This window comes from Acanthopagrus latus, chromosome 12 (assembly GCF_904848185.1).
Source record: "Acanthopagrus latus isolate v.2019 chromosome 12, fAcaLat1.1, whole genome shotgun sequence".
In the NCBI taxonomy this organism is placed as follows: Eukaryota; Metazoa; Chordata; class Actinopteri; order Spariformes; family Sparidae; genus Acanthopagrus; species Acanthopagrus latus.
Genome location: NC_051050.1, coordinates 11,852,057 through 11,877,030, shown reverse-complemented (window position 1 = coordinate 11,877,030; position 24,974 = coordinate 11,852,057). Strand labels below are relative to the sequence as shown.

The 24,974-nt window shown below is 39.6% G+C and overlaps 1 protein-coding gene across 2 annotated transcripts; it reads right to left on the bottom strand.

Annotated features, from left to right (window-relative positions):
* Window positions 1-1,391: 1,391 nt before the first annotated feature.
* Window positions 1,392-24,242, bottom strand: LOC119030191 (calcium/calmodulin-dependent protein kinase kinase 2). 2 transcript variants are annotated; one of them, XM_037117597.1, is made up of 18 exons: window positions 23,818-24,242; window positions 16,426-16,716; window positions 15,723-16,064; window positions 13,493-13,540; window positions 12,514-12,567; window positions 11,364-11,415; window positions 11,041-11,171; window positions 9,341-9,377; window positions 9,169-9,190; window positions 8,927-9,015; window positions 7,331-7,530; window positions 7,059-7,112; window positions 6,870-6,943; window positions 6,612-6,699; window positions 6,100-6,231; window positions 5,347-5,450; window positions 5,142-5,195; window positions 1,392-4,237 (listed from the first exon to the last, which is right to left on the bottom strand). In XM_037117597.1, the coding sequence occupies exons 2-18, from the start codon at window positions 16,648-16,650 to the stop codon at window positions 4,165-4,167; spliced, it is 1,779 nt and encodes a 592-aa protein (XP_036973492.1). In that variant the 5' UTR covers window positions 16,651-16,716; window positions 23,818-24,242; the 3' UTR covers window positions 1,392-4,164. The 2 variants fall into 2 exon arrangements, with proteins under 2 accessions (XP_036973492.1, XP_036973493.1); XM_037117598.1 differs by lacking the exon at window positions 5,142-5,195 and having other exon boundaries at window positions 23,818-24,240.
* Between the last annotated feature and the right edge of the window lie 732 nt (window positions 24,243-24,974).

The following is a 24,974-nucleotide window of genomic DNA, read 5'->3' as shown; positions in this document are numbered from 1 at the left end:
GAAGACAGAAGGTCACACTCTTGTATGTTGACACATTTTCATCGGGCAAATGCTGAGTGAACGTCAGGCAAAACAATCAACATAATTTGGGAGTTAAGACACAGTCTAGCTGATAGGAGTTGGTAAAACAGACTTGTTTTGTACTGTTTGTATAATGGATTACCAACCTTTCGCCCCCACTTAACAGATGCTGAACCTTTTAAAGGATAGGTTCACTCAAAAATGATAATTCAGTCATTTTCTACTCATACATATGGAAAGTCCATTGATGTTAATAAGCATTTTCCTTTCACGAGTAATTGATGAGAGAAACTCTCAAACAAACCCACACACCACACACAGAGCAGCTTTTAACAATAATACGCTTCACTTTCCTTGTTAGATTTTTAATTAAATGTTTTTATTTTGCTCCATTGGATCAACTGTGATTGTTGATGCTTTGGCAATACTGTTGTTGTGGCATTAATGCCCCTTAAATAAATTCAAATTGAAACTGAGATTTAAAAAAAAAAACAAAAAACTAATATCTGCTCTGGTGAAGTCTGGTTCATATTTTTAAAGTCAAACCTTTTTCTTCTTGAAAGCAGTAATAGAGTTTGCTTGATATCAGCATCTAGTGGTAATTACAGGAACTACAGCATCAGTCATGAAGGTAGTTAAAGGGTAAATTCCACCAATTGTACACATTAAAGTGTGTTTACAGGTCTTACAGGAGTACTACTGCATATATGTGAAGTTTTACATTATTAGTATAAAACCTTATGAGGCTCCAGAGGAAGCTGTATTGATAAAGCAGAACTATCACCTTTTTTATTCCATGTATATGTCCTTCTTTTGAAAACCTGGAGTTTACATTGCCCACAATGCAACCTAGCCACTGTGTGACATCACTGGAAGCGATTTATCAGATTACATGCACCCTCTGGAGCCTCAAAAGGTTTTATGCTACCTGTATTCACATATGCGATAGAACTCCCAAAGACCTGTACATTCACTTTAGTTTGTAAAATTGGAGTTACCCTTTAACTTTTGCATTCAAATGCAGTTGTTTCATCATGTAGCCACACTACCCAAATAAACACACAGAAATGAGCACATTAAATAATGTCCGTTTAAACTTAATGTGTTTGTTTCTAACTAACTAGAACATTTTAAAGAAAATGTCCCCACTAGTCTGTAGTCTGAATGAGGTGTGAGTTTAGGTGCATTCATTTCAGAGCAGTTGGCAATTGTTGGAAATGTGCTGTCGACATACACAAGAAAGGAACAAAATGTGATATTCAGGCTCTCAGGATCACCTGCGTGAGTCAGAAATGTTCTGGTGCACAGCACACACTAGTGGTCTCCTTCTGGAAGTGAAACTGAAACACATTCAGACCAACAACACTGAGGAAAGGCAATAATATTTTATTCAAATGATGAACGAGATACAGTATGTATAGAATAATCAATTTTAAAGTCCTGTGTCAATGTCAAGGACCTCTCATGCTATGACAATACAGTGGTATGTGTTCAGTATGTTGGCATGCATTTAGGGGAAAAAGAGGCCCCCCAAAAGTCTTCAAGAAATAAATTTACATTACAGAATGCAAAAACAATGAAGGTTAATAATAACTTAGCCAGGCCCTTCAGACAAGAATAGGCAGAGACTGCATTAAACAAACTACAGGTTTAAATATTGTATGTATAAAATCTTTATCTTACATCTTTACTGTGGCTTGTACTTTCACCCTGCATTCAGACCTAAAATGTCCTTCAGTTCATCCTCGCTGGCCACGGAGGGCAAAATACTGACACCAAGGGGAGAGTGGCTGTCTCGTTTTGCTCAATGTAAAAACTTAGATCACAATGGTCTTCAACAACCTACAGTGTGACAGAATGTAAACTCTCTAACAAATGTGCAGAAAGCATGTTATAACGACATTATGACTGGAACTGAGGCATTTCTGCAATTTGTTTCCTGATGGAAAATAATAGATTACTGGCAATCAGCATTGAGTTTAAAAGAAAACAAGACCATCGTTCAAAAGTACAGTACTATAATGTTCTGAAAATCTTAAAGCCAGAGTGCCCGAATCCATTTGCAGCACTCCACAGTGGAGAGCACAACTTAATTACGTACTGTCTGGGTGAGCAAAAACAAATTAGAATCAGTCGACCACATACAACCCTCCTCACCCAGCAACCGAGCGTGCACAGCGTACGTGACAATCTGCCAGGGTGTTCCACTGCACCATACAGAGAAAGACACATCATATGCATAGTACTAGTCTTAAAAAACAGACATACAGCTCAGAGTGACATGCATGTAACAAGTTAAAAAAAAATCCAAAGTCCCTTTATCATACATTCAACACTTGCGTGCTGAAGTAATTAGTGTGCGGAAGCATTAAATGTTATAATTACTATTGTGTCAATATTCTACATTAAGAGACCAATCAAGTGATTTACTCACACTGCACTTACACTGACATATTTGAGAAAATGATAACAAATAAGCAAAAGGAACGCAAGTGGAAAAACACACTCATTTACTACTGAGGGATCGTCTAAAATGAAACACATCAATAAATTAAAAAAGTACTTTTTAATTAATTGAAATTTTTGCAGAGTGGCCCACTCCTCCGACCGAAGATGACAACACCTCTACAGATATGTCATGCATAGATTTGTAGTTTGCAGCTGCACTATGCTTCCATCTTCAAACGTCGCCCGGTAGCCAGCTCTAATCTATCAATAAAGAACTTACAGTTTAAAGGTTTGTTTTCTTTAAGTGTTTTTTTTTTCTTAACCATACTATACTTTACAAAATTAGACATAAAGTGAATTTTTTTGGTGTTGTGAAAATGTGCGTTATATTATGAAAATGTGCAACATAGGTGATTCTCACAATACAAAACAAATGAAAACAGGTAACAACATTCACTATTTTAACTTAAGGTTCGATAGTCCTTGTTTTTTGTTTTCAGTCTACTTACAAACCTCGGCTTTGAGAGGTGAAACGGACACGTGATGTGGTTGAAACGTGAAACCCAATATCACAACACACAACCAAAGAACAGAATCAGTTTAAACTATAAAAAAAAACGAGTTTTAAACATTGCAGACATTGGCTACAATATAATTTGCACCAACACATTCTGTTTTTCTCATGTGCACCTGGTAGATCAGTACCTTCATTACTGATTGTGGTAGCTCTGTAAATTTAAGAAATACATTAAAAAAATCATATCACTGTTCACTTAAAAAAGAAAAAAAGAATCACTAAAAGCTTTGCAAAAGGAGAAAATCCCATTTTTTTATGTGCAGAAATGATGAATTTGATTGTTCACAAAGCACTATATCAACTGTTTTTAAAGCTTTCTATTGATTTTAGCCTTAATAAAGAGCCAGTGGTACAACAAAAAAAGTAAGTTGAACAAGTGCGTATATGAGCGTGCAAATGTTAATAAATAGCTTATAGTGTTTGCATTGGGAAAGTAAACACATGCATTCAATGAAGTAAACATTTTTTCACTCCCCTTTTTTTCATGTTGGGAAAACTGTACAGAATCTTCACTTGAAAATATGTTACAAAACTGGGCACTGCTACTTTGAAGCAAGTAGAGGAGTGAACCAGACAATCATTGTCAAGAACGACGAGCTCATGGTGAAGATAAAACATCCCCTCCCAGTAAACCATCGCCTGTTCCCGTGCCCTGCGTACCTGAAAGAAGTGTCAAGTAAAGACGAGGAGAAACACAAGAGGCTAAACTACAACAAAACACGTAACTGTACAGTTGAAGCCTGAGACAAAGCATGCTTAACTATAAATGCATGCAGGATAAGAGGAGAGTGGGTTGGGTGATAAGAGCTGAAGACAGGGTCAAGGTTCAGGGAGGATCCTCTCTTTAAATGTTCCCATGTGGCAGACTGAAGTCTCAAAACCACAAACTGAGCCTTTCAACATGAGGGTATGGAATAAAAAGCTTTAAAAATGTTGTCAAAGTGCCTCGGGTTCTTAATCTCTTCCCTCCTCTCTGCATCTGCCACAGTCGTCCACCTCCCGGGGAATGTACATAGGTGTAGGCCGCCAGTATGAAACTGTGAGTAAAGGGGTGTCGTGCTGTGTTGTTGCAGGCAGGCAGGCAGGCAGATGCCAGCGTGCATAATCAACCCTCTGCATCAGGAAAGAGTCTCATCCTCTCCCACGTAGGGCAGGTCCATAGTCCTCATGCCATCACCACTCTCCTGTTTCCTAAGTAACACACCAGAGACACAGCATTAGTTACAGCACTACTCTCAAGCTGCAGTCAACCCTGTATCAGTGAACAGAGGAAGGAATAAGCAGCTGTTGAGCTATGTTTAAGAACTAAAAGTAACCATCTAATTGTTACATGATGCCAGGCAGCGAGCGGTAAGGAAAGACACAAAGACGTATCAATTTACAGGCATGTCTTTGGTTTATGTGGGGAGAGTGCATCATGCAGAGGAATGAGAAACATCTTATCAAGATAAATGGATGTGCTGGCTCATGATGAACTGAGTGTAGACATAAATTTGATTTGATTGGATGACAGAGGCAAAGATTCAACTGTAAATTTTTTTTTTTTTTTATTACACATTTAATAACATTATGCAAATCAAACAGCAATATCAAGTTGTATCCACACTACACTGACAAAGTCTCATAAAACTGGATTAGGGCTGAACAATATAAAAATATGATATCGTTATCATGAGTTGGGACTGTATATCATCATAGATTTTGGATATTGATAGGCGTACAATGTCTATTACAAGACGTTGAACAAGCTAAATGACTTTATTTTCAGGTTAAAAAAGTTACATAATGCTGCTTTAAGTAGCCAATTGGGATTTTCTGCACTACACACCACATGCTTTTCTAAAAGCACCCTCACACATTAAATACACAGTAACTCATCTTGCAGGTACTACAGACTCTAGAGCACGAAATTCCTGAAGATGACTTGTACAAACACTCCTAAAATAGCACCGGCTAGTTTACAAACTCGATGCTCAGGAGTATTTGACCATAAAAGCCATATTGAGAAATACAGCTGCTTATAGCATGCCGGGGGTTGTAAAGTATACTCTTAAACAGAACTAAAGCAGGCAAGTCTTATCCTAAAGTTATTTACCTTCTTTGGCCACAATGAATGTAGCAGTATCTCACATTGCCTGCTCTGCCTTTCCTGCAGGGCAGGAGAGGGAGGAGAGAAAATAATAACAATATACTTGAGAAAACTGCTTGTCAAACATTTGCTGGCTACACTGCACTAAGCGGACCTATAGTAGCTCTAAGTGAGATTGAGAAATAGTTTAGGGTCTGTAAACAATCCTTACGTGAGTGTTTGCCCCGGAGCACCCAAGCTGCTGCGCTCCTCTTTACGGGCCCAATCGAAGGGGTTCCCAAAGGAGCGCTTCCTCAGCATAGTTCTCACCAAGATCTGACAAAGAAAAGTGAACAATAATACACTAAATCAAGTCAGATTTAAAGATGACATACGTCACTTTTATTATCACAAACTTTTCACTTCAAAATATGTTCTGTTGCAAACTAATTTTGAGGTCTAATGGATTTCACATTTCTACATTTGAACTGTGTTCAGGCAAGTGTTCTCATAATGATTAATGTTGTGTCTGTCTTTACAGCTTAAGTGCATAATTGCTACTTAGTAAAGTTCAAGCAAAAAAACAAGGGCTGAAAGGCTTCAAATGCATCCACGCTTTCATGTAATTTTCAGCATTACTTCTACAATTATTGAAAACAAATTAAAACAACTACATAAATCACACATCTGTTCTACCGCAAAGTGCAGAGAGGGCATACAAGTGGGTGGTAATGGTGTGTAGTGGGAGATGTGACTGAAATATAATAAGAAATTCAACATGAAGTACTTAAATAGTATCCCTTATACTCATACAAACAAACAGAGGAATGCTCCTGACAAATCACTCATTCTCAGTCTCAATTACAGTCATCTGCTCTCAGGGTACCAATCCAGGCAGAAACAAAACTTGGGCACGACTGTGATGTTCAGTGATGTGATCTGCTGTATTTGTTTTAAAAGACAGATAGAAAGTTCATAAACTCACCACTGTAGCCAGGCTGGGGATGTGTTTAACAGAGTTCTCCACCTCCTCCTCGGTCACCTCAATCAGCATACAACAGTTGTCGTCCTCCGGAGGAAGAGGCTCGGCACCATGCCTCGTCACCCACGGGTGCACCTGGACGCAAATATGAGGAGAACAAAGGAGCTCTTTTTGTAATTCATTGAGATTTCAAAGACAATGTATTAAGCAGGATAGAAGTTACAATCCTTAAACAAGGAATTATCGAGTGTTCATGAACAATGTATTTATAATTAAATTAACAGATAAAGAATGTTGCTAAACAGATTGGCCATAAATCTGTAAATAACAAACAGCGGCATTTCAACATTAGGAGACATTTTTCCCTCCAACCACAAAAGATCTCTATTGCACTACAGCAGGAGTCACTCGACAGGACAGCTTCATGTATAGATGAAAGGTCACTCTTCACTCAGACGCTTCTTCTCTTTTTGATGTTCTGCTAATGCAATGACAATTTGCAACAGAGTGTTTACCTTAATCTGTGGGATTGATATTCTGGTCTCTGGATTCTTGTCCAGCATTTTCAGCAACAAATCTTTGAGATCATCTGAGATGTCGGCACTGTTATAACAGAAAAAAAATCACAGCTGTAAATAAAATGTGTGTAAACGTGTGTATTTGATAATATTTAATAATTGTATCATTTTAACGAGCAGCCATTTGATGTAAATATAAACAACAGGCAGTGACAGCTTTTTGACATGGGAAAACTAGAGCAGGGCAGAACTGACTGTTCAGGTAACTCCACAGGTTGAGTCTTGATTTTCTGATGAAGACTGAGAATGCGCTCATCCATAAATGGACACTGTTAACAAAAGAAAGGTGTAAGTTTCAACAGAAGACAGGGGAAACTCTAACACAACAACAGCAAAATAATCACTGTATTTTTCTATGTCAATGTTTGCTAACGCAACACTTACCACTCCAAAGACAAAGCAATAAAGTGTCACTCCCATGGCCCAAACATCCAAAGCCTACATGATAAAAAAAACATGGTAAAGATGTTATGTAATGACTCTGTTTCTTCAGTGGTGGTGAACAAAATATAGATTTGGTTCCGAGACAAATATGAAAACGTAAATTATTGTAAAAATAAATATTATACAAATATCAAAAGAATCAGCCCAGATTCTTGCAATTCTGAAAGTCATCCACAGAGGGCGCCACTTTTGCTTAGTTTACTGTCTCCCACCTTTCCAGAGAAGTTCTTTCTGGTCTCAGAGAGCGCTTCAGGGGCGAGAAAAGCAGGTGTTCCCACTGTGCTGGTCAAGAGGGCATCAGCCCCCTCAAACTGGTTGCTGACTCCAAAGTCCGCTATCTTGATGTGTCCATCTTCTCCCACCAACAGGTTAGAGGGTTTGACGTCTCTGTGGATGATTCTCTGGTAATGTACTGTTGAAATAGTACAAATAATTAGCAACAAGATCCCATTTGAGGAATTCTGCTAGCTGAATATTGTTTTGCAGTCTGGATTGGAGGGGCTTAAAATAAAAATGTTCACCTTCTGAGTAAACAAAGGAAAATGTACTATGTCACACTTTTAACCACTTATCCAGGGAGTACCCTGCCCTCGCCCTGAGACAAGGCTGGGATTGGCTCCAGCAGCAACACCCCGTGACCCCATGGAAAGGGATAAGCGGTTACGGACAATGACATGACATGACATGACTTTTAACCAAAACGGTGAATTGTGAATATGATTATGATTATGTATAAGGAGAAATAAATTAAAGCTCATACTGTTTTAGTGTCCCTGGTGCAGACCCCTCCCTCCCTTTCCCTCAGCATCAGTCTCCAAGACGACACTTTGTGCAAAAGCACTTCTCCTGTGCTGAAATGCATTAAGAGCCACAGCGACGATGTGAAATGAGCCTTGTGGGTGGCTCGAGTCAAGAAAAGCACAGACGAAGGACTTTGTGCACATGGCTTGGAAGAATTGAAGGAAAAGGCCAAATGTAAATCCAAAGGAGCTTCATCTCGATACCACGATTACACAAGTTAGACAATAACAACTCTGTATATAACAGACCTTTATCTCTTTATCTCTGCAAGGGAATAAAATGGGACTTTGTTGCATTTTAGTACTGCTTCTTGTTCAAGATGATTTTTACAAGCAAGCTAAGAGGAGTAAACATGAAGTCACACAGACTGACAGTCATCCTGTGTCATTAGCGCATCATCATGACCCATGTGGGAAATAAGACACAAAGAGCTCACAATGAAATAACCAGAACTGATAACTGATTATCTGCGTTGTTCATATCATTAGACTACAAATGGGAAAAATGTCATACCTGATGACTAACTGGTACAGACAGGATGAAAAAAGAGGCTTTTTGTACAATAATGATTTGGGGTTGGTTACTGTGAGATGTACTGACAAAGTAGGCCTACAAGGAGAGGTATATGAGCATAGCAGTTTAAAGGTCCATACAACCACCTAATGTATTAAAGTTTATACGTGTAGCACTTGCTAAGTCAATGAAAGCCATTTGGCTCTAGTAATCGGCCATAATAATAATGGCTGACAGCCGATATGATACATTTCCCATTGCCGTTGATGCCAATAAATTAATGGCCAAATTGGAGGTAAAAGTACTTTGAAAGCTAATCATTTCATCAAACACTATGGATGATAATAATAAAGTAAAGAACAACGTTTTAATTTGAAAAGATAACTTTCACTTCGACTGAATGGGCTTTAAATCACATTGTACCCAGATGTGTGACAAATCACAACCCTAATTAGCTGAGTGGAAGAGTGACAGGAGGTTTGGGAGATACTCACAATACTCTATTCCCCTGAGCAGATCTTGGAAGTAGAAGCGTGACTGGTCTTCGCTGAAAGGTTTAGCTGTCGGCACCTCCATCACAGCCCTGCATATATGAACATGCGCACAGGTATGCACACGTGCACACACACGTGCACACACACAGGCACACACACACACAAACAATTAGCAATCATAATTAATACTAGCAAGCTCATTACAGTGTCGCAACCATTACCACAATATAGGGGTAGCTTACCCTTGCTTGACCAGCTCAAACACTGTGATAGAAAACACAGAGACATTTAGTGAAACATTTTCAGCCACCAAGAAACAAACTAAAAATACATAATTTTAGGCTTGCTTTATGCATGACTGTGTGACTCGGTGTGTGTGATGTTCTGAGGGCCCACTGTCGGGCCACAACGTACCCATGTACAGATGGTCCTCGCTGGGGTCATCCAAAACCTGGCACCAAATCACAGAGAAATTGAAATGAGTCTCTACAGACACACATGCACACAAACACACAAATGATGACCTTTTGTTTCCATTACAGTAAAGACACTCGGATGCTGGTACCTTTAATAACTGATCATAGATTGTTTTCTGTGATGTCAACATCACTATATGGTTAAGAAAAAGCTATGGCAATGTTACACACAGTTGTGTTATGCAGTTTGGAGGATCCTAAAAGACCAGGAGATTTCTGACATTATTTCTCATAAGCTTGGTTTTGATTTTTTTTTTGAACGGACATTTTGAAATGAGCAAAATGCAGCGATGCAATTTGAAATAATGGAGATGTTGTTTTGATCTTTATTTTTCCTTCCTTTAATGGCACTCTGCTGAGCCTTTCCATATTATCCCATTAATAAGTTGGCAACATGCCTGTGTTGCTCTTTAGAGAGAAGAGATGCAATCAAAAGCCTTTTGTGTACTGTTTTATGTTCTGATGTTTTCCCTCAATCTAATACTTAATACTGCTTTGTTCTAACTAAAATAAAAGCAATTATGGAACGGAAAACTTTTTGAAGCCATTACATATAGTAGGACACATCTTTCTGTTAAACAAAAAAAAAAATAGGGGAAATGTATAAGTCAATTAAAAGGTTCAAAATATGAATTTAAAACTGCTTCTGAACCTCTGGCCTGCTCGCTGATTATCTATATCTATATCTTTATATCTATATTTCAGTAAAGCATCTGGAAGCACCTATCATTTTCAAAGCATTCCCAGTGTATCAAAACACGCAATATATCATCTTGAATGTTGGATTTAAGACACATCAAGTTGTCAGCAGTACCCAGCACCGGACACACGCATCATAACATTTACAACCACTTCACAATATTGATTTGTCTAGTGGGTTTCCTGCGGGTCTCAAAATAAATGGATAAACGGATAAATGCCCCATATGCAACGTGGAAAGTGACGAAGACTCTGAGTTCAAGTCTTTGCTCGAATTCACATCATGGAATCAACTTCAGCAAACACCAGGACCTACACAGCTCTCACAACAGGACAGCTGGTGCTCAATACCAGGGTGGAACTCTGTTGTCCGGGGGGGATTTGTGAGGATGTGTCGGTATGGAGTACTGGCCGGCTCGAGTGCAATGTTTATATGAAAACACAAGACCTATGATTTACATTACTCTTGTTTTATCATATCATTAGTGTGAGTGATTCTTTATGTTTCTTTTCAAAGCCTAGAATTATCTAATGAACAATCTGTTTTGTTGCTCAGGAGTCAATGGAAAAATACGGACATAAAGAACAAGTTTTTGCCCCTATTACTCCCAAGCAGGGGTATTGTGAGGTCACCAAACAAGCATTTTTTCTGCAGGTGATTGATTAACTTTTGTTTGACTTACATTTTCAATGATATTGTTATTACATTTCAGCTTGGAGCTTGTAATACTATACGATTTGGAATCCCAGTTTCCAGCTCATAGGGACACTTTCATGTCATCTGCAGGCTTAAGTTTACATTAAAAAAGAGCCCAGAACCATGCCTGTATTCCAAATGGCTCAACAACAGCTTTGAATTTACTTTGGGCTAGACTGGGATAGGTGTTTATAGGATCATTTTGCATACATTTCCAGGAATAAGAGCAGAACTGCACTCACCTCTACTAGTTTCACCACATTAGGATGGTCTAGCTTTTTTAGGATGGCAATCTCTTGATAGACTCGTTCTAGGGGTCCTTTTGGCTGAGGAGGACCCTCAGGGGCTTTGGCTCCACGAGGGGGAGGTCTCCCTGAGAGAGGGACAATGTGGGTGGGCAAGGGTAACAGGTGAGGAACATATAGAAGGAAGAGAGGGACAAGAGAGGATAAAAGACAGGGCAGATTTCAGCATTGGTATTCAGTGTTACCATGTACCACTGGAGCATTATATGAAACTGTACTTTCTGCTGTGTTATCCATCTGCCCCTTTGCTGCAGACTTACGTGGGAAACCTGCCTGCCTCATCAGCCTCTTCTTGGACAACACCTTCATCGCCTACAGGAGATGGATTTGGGGGGTGGACAGAAAGGTAGACAAAAGGAAGAGTAAGACATGGCACAGCGAAGTGATGTATAACTGACAGTGAACCCACTCACACACCTACAGATACATATCCAGTGCCTACAAATGTCTCCCATCACCTTGAACATCCTTTGTGTTTTTGTGACTAATAACACCGACCAGCACAAAAGATTGTAGAGCTAGACTTAGAAAAGAAGACAATGGCTGTAGTTGCTGACAAAATTGCTGAAAATCAAACATGAAAGAAATGTACATTCCCTTCATTCTTTATTCTTCTTTATGTTCAAAGGTTAGTCCAGAAAATGGAACCAAATCCACTGATAATGTTTAGCTATAACTCATAAAATATACTTGAGACAATAAACGTCTTCTTTGTACTTTAACTTACATAAGACTGATGGATTTCTGGAGCTCACTTTATCTGTTTTATTCTGGACATAAAAACACAAAAGTCAATTTCTACCTTGTACAAAACTTTAGCATTTATTTCATTAATTTAATTTAGCTGTCTCTGCACATGGGTGTAAAATCTAAAATGTATTTAAAAACCACTTGAAAGTTAAAGGTCTCCTGTATGCGCAAACAGACTCATGTCATGCAGATGTCAGCCAGAGATCTCCATAACCATTTCTTGAACATTACCCTCACTGACTACCATTGACAGAGTGCTGAACAAAGAGCGCAATGTGTGACAGCTACATTGTTTGGCAGATAGATTTTTTCTTTAATAGCCTGAGTGCCCTCGGTTATTATGGTTGTGATATAATCGCCAGACGCGACATGAGGGCTTTGTCACTTGGGAGGAATATTAAAATAATCCTCATGTCATTTTCTGTCAATATCATGCAGCTTAATGAGAACTGCAGCAAACAGAACGGCTCAAGCAGTCTTTTTGCAGTTCCCATAATGTTTCCATTTGTGGAGGTTTTATAATAAATCACACCAGTGAAGGGGGTTTGATCATCCCAAGGCTTGTCAGTGTGACAAGTGAAAATGAATGAGATATAAGTGAGAGAAACACAGGCAATAGTCGAGAAAAATCACATCTGTATTTGTGTGTGAAGGACTCACGTAGTACATGTTGTCATCCTCATTGTAAGCCAGCTTGACAACACCGTAGGAGCCCTGGGCCGGGAATAAGTAAAAGAGAATAAAAGTCAATAAAGAGAGACTGAGCAGCTGCCAATTCTTCATGTGGGGAAAAAAAAATCACACTTTGTGCAATGCAAACTAAATAAATACAAATACACACACACACACACACACACACACACACACACACACACACACACTGGAAATGTGTGGGCTGACAGTGTGCACTGAATGAGTACCAGCTGCTTCAAAGTGAGAACAGAGAAATTCAAATCATCGCTCCCTCTCCCTTTCATTTTTGATTTCAGGCTAATTAAGGAAACTGGATCTGGTTTATGCTATCAAGCTCCCATGCCCACACACAGGAAATTCAGGAGAAAAACTAGGCCCAATTAGAAGCCTGTGTGCACAAATGCAATGCCCCAAAAACAAACACAGAGAGAGGGCTGTATGGTGTGGCAGGGGGGGCCGGCTCAGTTCCTGCTGCGGGAGCAGATTGGCGAGGCAGCACAGAGCTCAGAGATGATCTGATAACAGGAGCCTCTCCAGCAATCCTGAAAGGCTTGTATCCACTGAACACAAAACCAAGCACATTAACATGTCTACCTACATGCAGAAAGTCACAGACATGCACGTTCTGTCTTATTAAGCCCACAATCTAAAACAAGCATGCAAGTACACACATCCACACACATCCACTAAGCTTCAACCCTCAACGCACAACCCTTAGAGCGCGCTATTTATACCAGCCTCTCATCCATCTTCCAACTCTCCCATGGCCTGGTAGTTTACACAGAGTTTGGAAAATGAGGACAGGCGGGAGAGAGGGATATCAGAGACTGTTACTGTGTGTCCTTGATGATCAGCGCCGCTTGACAGACGTGCAGTAGGTGGAAGGGAGAAGAAATTGGAAGAGTCAGTGAAAAGGGAGCAATCAGTGATGTATCTGTGATGGTACCTTTCCAATCTCATCTTTCAGCTTGTACTGGTTGAGTTGAACACAGTCCTTGAGGAGAGAGAGAGAGAGAGAGAGCAGAAGAAAATGGGTTCTTTTCAACTGAAATCACATGAGATATTTCACCAGTTACATACTCTAGATATATCACAAGCACTCTTACAAAATGACAAAATCCTTTCCATTAAATAGCCCTTAAAAATATTTTTCTTTATGACATTTTCAATTTGAACAGAAACTCAAAAATGCAGTGTTTTTCACATCAATGTTTCCAAAAGTGTCTTCCAACTCAACCATATTTTCTTTGGTTGTCAGGTTGTAAGTATTACTTTGCAATCACGATCCCAGGTCAGTTTGTCATGTTCTGAGATTAATTTGAAGTAAAAGCTCTCCCAGTCTGGATGAATTCAGGTTTGCAGTTAATCTCGTCATAGGTAAACATAAATACATCTAAAATCAAAATATTTTAGCTACATTTTGTCACCAATTCTATCTGCATGCCTGAGATCTGAAGACTAGGCTGTATTGCCACTACAGTGACTGGATGTAGTTTATTTTGCAATCTTTAAAAGGTTCACTTTACCTTCATTTGTATGGTGAATGTTTCCAACCAGCATAAGTGGGAATCTGTCCCACTACAAGGCATTAATACTAAAAATAATAGATATTTACAAATAGCCCATCTTCTCACAGATGGTCTCATTAAAACAGCTTTGAATTGAGACTGTTTCCTAACAAGTTAAAAGTTCCTTGTAGTATGTTTAAAATACATTACTGAATGAAACTTATTTGCTTGTTGGTCTCTAAATTACATTATTAAAAGTCCAATAATGATGATATAGAATTCAGAGGTATTACAAAGATCAACAGCATCAAACAACATTAACTACCCGTATCCAAAACAGGCTACACGTTTCAACAGCCAGGCCACAACTTGCTGGCTGCACCTGACGGTGCAAAAGGCTGACTGCTGTGGAATAGTAAACTGGAACAACATGGCAGCTTGTTTGGAAACTTGTCTTATTTCACAACAATTGTTCACCGAAATTAGTTTCTATATCTACATGCTAGAAATAAATCACACTGTTGCTGAATCTTTATTCATTCATCTTTATTTAGTCTTTATTTAACTTGACAACGGTTCGATTTGAGGTTTATAGTAGCCATATTCAACTTTACGCAAATAAGGGAGTGGTAAACGCGACAACCCTTCTCTTGTAACACGACGCTATGCTACCAGCATGGATTGCAGGGCTGCATTGCATTGCAAATGAATCGGAAGTGTAGAAACAGTGTTGCTTTTCTCGCTAAAACCTGCCCTACTCTGCCTCTGAATGGTTACCTGCGTTGGCTGGGTTTAGGCAAGAGGACAAAGACTGCTTAGGGTTAGGGTAAGAATCGAAATCAGAGTAGAGAAGGGCAATCTTGTCAAGAAAAGCAGTTTGTGTGTGTATGTATGTATGTGTGTATATATATATATATATATATATAGATATATATAAAAGAAATGATTAACTTTATGCGTACTTTGTCCCATATGTGAATACAAATATTACATAGGAGACCCTCTGAAGCCTACTGCCCTACGAGAGAATCTACCTACAATACATCACATTTACATGTTTCTGCATCTACATATATGTAACAGGGGTCACAGTTATCATCTACATCTACTGAGACTATGAAACCTTACCTTTGAGTCCACAAAGCTCAGTCTTTACCAGTGAGCTGCTGCTTTTGAGACAAATGCACATGCAGTTCTGCTTACTTTCAGACAAGTATAATGCTGATATTCTGAGAACTAACAGATGTTCAAGAAGAGCACCTCTGTATGAGCTTGGCTCTGAACATTAGTTAGGCTAGTCGGTTCATTCATGTGTAATGCTTTATGAAAAGCACAGTCCGCAAGGGAATGCACTGCTCAGATGGTGCAGAAACCATAAATTATGTAATCATAATAATTGTTGCACCAGCTGTAACCTCCAATTGTCTAATTCTCTTCTTCACCTGATCAATCGCAGACAAATGAAACTCACTTCTTGAGAGGATAAATATTAAGTAAAATTACTGGCAAACAGTAATTAGAGCATAATTTTGTGCTAGCTTTATTGATTTTGTTCCAGACAGACTGGGACACATCTCAAGCAGCAATGTCAACTTCACACAAAGCTACAGCTAAAATTATTAAATATATCAACACTGAAACCATATTACCCTGAAGGCTTGACCATACCTGCAGATCTGTGATGGAAACACTGTGGGACTCCACGGTGGGCCGGCGGGGCAAGCGTGGAGACGAGTGGGGTGATGTGATGGGCGAGTAGGGTAGTGATGGGTAAATATAGCGCCCATTGAGTCCTGGGGAGCTGCATGGCGATGCTGTCGTTTGAGAGCGCTCCTGCAGAGATAGTTTCCTGTCTGACAGGTTTAACCTTCCCCTTTGCTCTTGGCTTTCAGGATGTAGAGCCTCTGGCCGGCCAACTGTGTGGGACAGCAGGTCACAGGAAGGAGTCCGGAAAGGTGCTGCGACAGAGGAAGCTGGCTCGGGCGTCTCAGAACTGTCCATCTCTTCTACCTGAGATATGGTACATTTGATTCATATTCATTTTTACTTATTGAATGTTAATTATTGGTATAGGAATATCTATAATGTTGTATGGGTATTATATGATGGTCAATGTGCCTCTATTCCAGCATAGAGTCTACATTTCAATACAATGCATTAATACCTGTCCAATACAACATGATTTTAAAAGATGCTAAACATACTTGAAAGACTTCAGGGTGTTGATTTGGTAAGTCTGAAATTAGGTCTGGAAAAACATAATAATACTGTGGCTGTTATCATCAAGTCTCATTTTATTCAGTAGAAGCCCACATGACCAATTAGGTTCCATCTCCCGTACATGGTGTTACCATGGTTTGTTTCATCTTACCTCCTCCTCCCCAGCCTCTCCAGGCAGTCTGCTGGGTTCGTACTCTGTGACCACGATGAGGGACTCCATGGGGTCTGGGGAGGGAGTCTCTGAGTGGGTGTTCAAAGGTGGAGCGGGACAGCTGCACAGCAGATCCGGCAGTGGTTGTGAGGGCTGCGCTGGGGGTGCATGACTGCCACAGGAGGCCTCAGCAGAGGGCCAGGGGGTTACATGACAAGGAAACATGTTGCCTCTTCGCAAAGACTGACAACCACTGCTCCATCAGATGGGAACCTTGAGGGGAATTGGTGCCTAAGACAGGAGCAAATAGTAGAATAATAAAATACACATGGAAAACAATTTCTGGCCCTTCAAACACCTACTGCTCTACTCACATTTGGAGGACTATATTGCCTCCAAACCCTTTCAAGCTATCTCAATGACAATCATGCATAAAGCTCATGATTCATGTTTAATTGGCTTTGAGTACACTGCACTCAACGTGTAAGTAGGCTGAAGTTACCACTTAGCTGAAGAAACTGACTTGAAATTACAGGCTGGTCTTCCTTCTAACCTTTCCAATCGAAGGTTATAGAGCATGTAGTCTTCAATTCCATCATGCAAAATAATCTACTTGAATTAAACAAATCAGTCTAATCCAGACTAGGCGTCGGCTACAGTGCTGCTCTTGATTAAGTCTGACCTCACAGAGCAAGCATTCAGAATGGCAAGGAGAAGAGTCCAAGCGTCACTTCCTTTCCACTCGATCTGGGGTACCCCATGGATCTGTTCTTGCCCCCCCTTTTCTTTTCATTATACACCATCTCCCTTGGATTGGTTATCCACTCACTGATAGCTCAAAATGGAGGATTCAACTCAGGAGCTTTGATACTGAACATCTTTTTAAATCCAACCAGTCCTTCTGTTCAGCATTACATCTCTTCTATCTTTGGCTCTGCCTAAAAAGACAATGGCATGTTTGGTCTTCAGTCAGTGGATAAAAAAAACAGCTTGGTCACTCCACTTTTCATGAGGCTCTCCACTCACTATTTGCATTGAGCTCATGTCACAAATGCTCTGCTTTAGTATGGCCTCTAGCACAGGTAACCACCTAAGTCAGGATTACCTAAATCAGGTTAATGAGCAAATTTGTTAGCTTTAATCAGCAAATGTCAAAACATAAAGAGTAACACACCACACATTTACACAAAGACCTTTGAAGTAACTGTTTCATAAGCAGGAACTTGCCTGGTCTCTTTACCCCCTTTCACACCTACTGTAAAATGTCATTACTATGGGATTTTCCTACAGTACCCAGAATGAAATACAAAGGCTGTGTGCTAACTCAATTCAGTCAGTAGAATCTCTTCCTATCTTTCAAAATCACTTGAAGATCTGCCTCTTCAGAGATAAACGACTCACAATGCATGCTCCCTCCCCCTTCTCTGTTGATCCCTTTATCAAAATAACAAAATCATTTCATAGCACTCGTGCTACTTCATGCACCTGCAATCATGTGTCGCCTGTGTCAGGTCTAATTTGAATCAGACTGTTGTACCCCTTATACTGTACATTCGACAATAAAGCCTATGGAATGACTAAATATAATGCTATCTACTGATTGATTTGATGGGAGCTGCAAGGCAACTAATCAACCCATGCGAACTATACTGTTTGACAACATGAACAACATATATCACTTAATGATATACAAGCTACTAACAGTTTTAACACTGTGTTTATAAAAGCTGCAGCTTCCTGTTCACACCTGTTCTACTGACTGAGCATTTGATACTCCTGTGGTGTGTGTAACCCTTGTATGGTGCACTCGTAGATAAAGCTACCCACTTAGCTTCGGATTTATAACCCCGATTTATGACCATGGTTACAGGGAGGGAGCTAAAGAGCATTATTTACCGATACCAACATCCTGCTTTAGTATCATGTTTCAGTTCAACACTAGTCAACTTTATCAAACAAAACTGAAGCTGGATGGAAGCCTTAACAGACTGTACACATTGTGCATGAAGGAAGGACATATACTGTATTGATAATAGTAATGTTGATGATTAATAATTACTAAACAGTTTTCTAATAGAATTATATCCAACATATTCCATATATTACTAATGGTTATTCAATAATGAAATATTAAGCTGACTATCAATTTCAGAAAGCATTTCCAGCATCCCTTATTTATACATGACAACCTCATCTACCTGTGCCTATGCCCAGTGAGTTTCTCTCTGTTTTAGAACTGACTACAGTACGTAAGTGTGAAGTGGGAGTCAAGATAAACAAAAAAAAAAACAGATGGTAACTTCATGTTTTTAGCCAAGAATAATTTCAGGCTGGCATAAATCCTGTCACAAAGGAAAAAAAAAGAAAGGACAACTAATGTTTAATTACATTAGTGTGCAGCTGGAGCTCAGTGTGCTTGATGGGCCAGCACGAACCAAGTTGTGGGTGTAATAGAAGGGTGCGGGAAAAAACAGATCAAATCAGATGCTGTATGCTACCTCTGAAACATACGCAGATACAGCTTTCCAGCTGAAACAATCAGAGTGTGGAGCTTCTTCCACACATTCTGTTAAGTGCTAATTAATGCATGTAAACACGTCTTCTATCACAAACTTCAGCTCTCAATCGACAGATTTGATGTGTCTATAAAAGTGAAAACACATTCTGTTTTTCACGTCAGTTATACAACATGGTTAATTATTATCTGTACAGCATATAACCAAAACCTTTTTTGCATAATTTCAAGAGGGTCATTTCCATCTCCGAGTCCACTCATCTTATTATCTGCTCATTATCTGTGAGAGGAGTAGAAAGAGGGAGGAAGGAGCTAGGAAAGGAAAGAAAGAAAGAGACGGAGAGAGAGAGACACAGAGAGAGAGAGAGACAGAGAGAGAGAGAGAGACAGAGAGAGAGAGAGAGACAGAGAGAGAGAGAGACAGAGAGACAGAGAGAGTGAGTGAGTGAGAGAGAGAGATGCTTGATTTCCGTCATGGTTCTGACAGGATTGTGGCGCTGTCAGTGTGTGGGAGCTCAGTAAATCTCACAGATACAGGAAAACAAGGGGAAGCCATATGAAAAACAAGACAGCGAGCGCTCCAGCCAAGTTCAGAATGAAGACCGTGTGTGGGAAGAGACACCCACTCCAGGTGGCCTCTCTACCTCCACTGCGTGCCTATATATAGTGATGTAAACTCACAAAGAGAAAGGAAGAGTCCCCACACATCTACAAAGACTAATGAACAAACGGTTTCATGGGTGGCAAATCTTCTATGGCAGAGATATCCTCTTCCTTAGTGTCTGTCTAACAGTCTTTTCAGTTTTCCTGACTATTCTTGGAAGCAGAAACTCTACTGTCCAAGTAATATCATCCTCACTTCATTAAGCCAAAAAAGAAGCTCTTGACATCCAGTTTGACTTCTGACAGTCACCGCTGCCTCCAAAGTAACACAGAGTGCCCTGGTAAGTGGGTTCAGCCTCTGTGGAGTACAGGAAAATACAGAGACATGACCCTGGATGTAGCACCAGCTACAGGATATTTTTTATGTCCTGAGAAGAGAGGCAGCTTACCAAGCTTGACCTACTTTGATCTCAGATGAATGGAGAGGTGCACATCGAGGCCCTTTTCCATTCACTAGATGAGGCTTGTGTGCTTCATAGTTAATGCTGAAACATCTTTACATGACATAAGGGCTCTGGAATCATTTTTTACACTGGCTGTCCTGTGGCACCAAACTTTTTTTATTTGGATGCACCAGCAAATAATCTAGATGCACTTAATTAATTTCTGTATGTCAGCACGTTATTCAAATGAGTGTTAACAGGAATAAAGGTCCAAATAGATGCTTTTCTTCATTAAAATTACGCACAACAAGAAAATGCGATGAAATCAGTTGTTAAAACCCAAATTCGCCACATTTCAGGTGACTAAGCGATCTGATACCATATAATCTATTTAATAGAAACTGGTGCTTGCTACTTCCAATCAGTGTCATGTACACCTGTATGAAACATTTTTTCTGCACAATAGGGCTGCAGAATTAATTGAAAAATGATCAAAGTCACAATATAAAGGCTCCAGGGTGCGACTATTTTGACTGCACATGCACCCAATAATCTTTACAGTGTGACCAAACAGTTGTACTGGTCGCACCAGTGCACCTGACTTTCCCAAGGCCAGATAAAAATAAAAGAAAAATTATAAAATATTCGTTAAGACACACCAACTGGGTGTTTACACTGTTGCCTCTTAACAAATGTTAGCCTATAGACCCCAACAAATCTCACATCATCATGAATGTGAATCACAATAATTGCAATACATATACATATATTTACCATATTGTGCACCACTACTGCACAGGTAGCCAAAAAAGATTTAAAGTAGGCAACATGTGTAACTTTGAGCAAATCCATAGTACAATATTCATGGAGGATTAGTAGTATTAAGCTGATAAATATTACATACAGTATTTTTTGTTAATGTACTTATTTCAGATCTTAGTCAGGTATCGGAATTGATGTCAGGAATTAGAAAATGGTATCAGAACATAAGTCGAACGGTGGTTAATTTCTCTGGTGGTTTGGTTTAATCAATAATTGTCTGGCCAACTGGACTGGCAGCAGTATCCAAAATCAACAAAGCATTCCTGTCTGCCAGTTGGGTTTGTTTCTGTTAATATTTCTGTCTCAACAGCCACTATTTGGAAAGTGATTTCATGAAACAACAAACTACTGTTAGCCGAGCACTCAAAAGCTACTTGGACATAACTTTGACACTGACTCACAAATCATCAATCTGTTCAAGTTATGTCACCTACCTCTCACCCCAAATTAGGCATGACCCTCCTTCATCCCTCCTTGCTAGACAGCCTTGCTCAGTTTATGCAAAGCACTTAAGTTACAAAAAAGACCTCCGATCTCGCTGGGCTGCCGCAGCGTAGCCCCCCATGTATCTTTGGTTCCTCGATAAAGACACTGTATATGAAGGCTGACTGACCTGTGGTTAAGGCTCTAAGCTTCCCTGGTTATTACAGCAGCTAGAGAAAGAACAAGCAGATAGACTTGAGCCTTGTGAAACACCAACAGATGCTGCCCCTCTCCAGATGCCGTACTGTGCCTCTTATCATAACAGAAGTCACGTGACCTGCTCTCCACTATCTGCGCCGGAGAGGGAGGGGGAGTGAGGATTTATCAGAGCTCGCAGGGGGTCCTTGCCATGTACAGCATTAATAACAACACATACACAGTCCAGCAGACATTCAAGTACAACACAGGGCCATCTGGAGCAGAGGAGGATCCCGAGCTTCATTAAAAGATCAACAGGGCAGTCCTGTCAGTGATCAGCGGAGCCGTGAAAGAGATAAGCCCCTCTAAATGGAGGGATGAGCGTCGTCGACCAACTTCACTGCAGCGTTATCACACAATCAATCGGAGTATTACTGATAGTATGAAAAATTTCACTCCAAACAACAACAAAACTTGGCATTGTTGAGAAATTATCTTTTGAGCTGTTGACCCATTACCATCCCTGACCTAGGGCTGCAACTAATGATTATTTTCTTGATACATACATTAGCTATTTGGTCCATAAAATGTCAGAAAACAGTAGAATATGCCAATCTGTGTTTCCCAAAACCCAACAGATGACCTCCAATGTTTTATTTTGTCCAAAACACCAAAGCTATTCAGTTTACTGTCATAGAGGGGTCAAGAAACCACAAAATATTCACAGTTAAGAAGCTGGAATTGCAGAGTTTGGACTTCTGACGGATTAATTGTTTATCAAAATAGCTGGTAATTCATTAGTAAATTGAATTAATCGATCAATATTTGGAGCTCAACGCCGAATTAACCACAAAAACACATTCAATATGCGGAGTCAGTTATTTCCTGTCAGAAAACCGTGAAAAACACAGAACCCAATGTGATGTCTTCAAATGGATAATTTTCCCTGACTTAGGTAACAAAATGCTGCTAAACAGTGTAAATGAACACAGCTTCACATTTGAGAGGCTGGAGCTGTTGCATGCAGATTATCATCTAATCATAAGTAATTATGATATATGAAATATGTTGGATGTTGTTCCATTAGAAAACCACTCACATGGTTTATGTTGGATGCAAAATCAGAGTAGCCTACATTAGAAGACAGAAGAACAGACAAAGCAGACATCAATTTTCTTGAATGTTGAACTAAATAAAACAGAATAATGACTTCACTGTAATTACGGAGCTCTCATCTTTAGCTATTCAACTGCTGGCCTAACAAAACGCAACTAGATGTAAGAACATAACTCAGTATAGAATGTCTTTTTGTATTTCATTAATGAAAGACTAGCTGTATCTCAATAATAAAAAAAAATCTCAGTGTAGCATACTATTTTTTTATTTCATTTAATACATATGATAATCAAGTACTGTCATTTGTATGATGATTTTTTTGTATTTATTTGTGCCCATCTTTGTTGTCTAATTTATAATGCATCACAAGTATGTTAGCATATCTGAGTAAGATTCCGATAATCTTTAAACAGAATGAACAACATCCACATATTAGGAAAAAGTACACAACTTTGTCAAAGGTGACCATTTGCAGGGAGCTTCCATGCCAAAAAGAGGATTTACAGTGTTCATCTGATCACCAGCACGAAGAAAGCGAGGATGCTTTACACCCCATTTCAAGTATGACAAGAAGTCTGTTTGCATGATCAAGTCTATGAGGATTTGAGCGTTCGTTTTAAACCCTCAAAATACTGAAAAGGAAACACGAGGGGAACCCACAGCCGATATCATCTCGGCAGAGGACATGCTGATGCAACTTTGGATTCTTAAAAAGCTTTACAACGTTACATAACACCGATGGAAACAACAAATACTTTCCATTGGAATCGACAGCAGCTTAAAATTACTTTGCATAGAGGTATTAAACGTCAGAACAATTAACACATTAGACCGAGCCGCTTTATTTACAATTACTTCCCATTCCTGCGTTAACTGACATGCACACATTACCGTTAGATAGCCGTCTAATTCCGTTATACTGCTGTGTGCACTTGACATGAGGATGATTTAGCTTTCTCAGTGCAGTAAAGCTCACTTGTTCTCACAATTAAGAGCTGCCACGTTGACTGGACGCAATAAAACCATTAAGCACCTCTCACTAATAACTATAACGAGTGGTAAACCGTCGACTGAGGGACCCATTAAGCTAACTTGGCTGTGAGCGTCAAAGCCGAACAGCTCAGCTAGCGTTAGCAGCTGCTCCATCTGTCAAAGATACAGATGTTGTTGGGCAGGAGTCAATGATGCTAATGCCCACTACAACGCTTCAGAAGACAGCAAAACCCACATAGTGTGTGTGAAAAATAAATAAATAAATAAAAATCGCCTTACCTCAATGTGTTACTCAAGCCCACAAGTCGCAAATGTAAAGGTTGCTTGTGTTTCTTCGTCTGCGGTGTAAGAAGCGCCTGTTATACGATAGCTAGCTAGCTGTGACACGAACGGGGGGGGAATGTAGCAGACTGATAACTGAGGCTGTGATGGACCAATCCAGCTGAGCACACAGGTCCCGTGCTTCACATGGAGGAAGTGTTGGGGAAGTGGCCAGTGTGCTAATTTACCGTCCTTAGTTGCAGCAAGTGTTTCACAAAAATGTTTTTTTAAAAAACCCAAAAACCTCTACATCCGCGGAGGGGGTGTTGGCCACCTTTTGTTCTCCTTGTCGTTGAACTCGTAACAAAAAAGACTTCACGGTTCTTCATGTTACTAGCAGCTGTTTGGCTCCACCCTGTGGTGAAGTAAGTAAAGGTTGCACCCAGGATTTTTTATTTTTTTTGCATCTTTTAAAAATACCTTTTGTACCCCTTACATAGAATTCTCACTTGAACTGAATAACCAGGTTTGAATCTATCATAGATAAATATCTTATCACAACACAACCTCCATACTATCTCATACTGTACAAGCTGAGGATACAGTGAGTTGTATTTGAGCATGTGGTGACATAATATTCCTCTAATGTTTGCCGTCTTACAGGTTTGGTAAATTCCTTCCCATATCAGTAATGTACAAATCCCCCTGACACAGCCTAAAATCTAGAACTGGAATCAGCAAACAGTGTTGGAAAAAGCACCGAGGTCACACTTGACTATAATAGTGTTATTACTACAGTCATAAAGCCACCCTTACAAATTGTACTCGAGTAATAGATTTTATGCATTTGATAATAATTGTACTTTAAGTATTTATGACCATCCAAATTGTTTTTATTTTTATTTTTTAATGTGCTGCTATGGCTCTGATTCAGTGTGCACTCGGAAAAGGAACTGGAAAGAAATTAACAAATTAAAGTAGTGACGTAAAACGCAAAATGTTGGACTAAATGACAAAATGTACTAATGTGGAAGTATAATGTAAGAATATGGAATCACCCAGGAAAAGTTTGCATGGCTCCAATTTGTAGATCTGGGAACCTGCCACATCCCAGCAGTATCACACACACCTGCAAGTTAAACTAATTCAATGTTTTACTGCACCAGCATCTACAA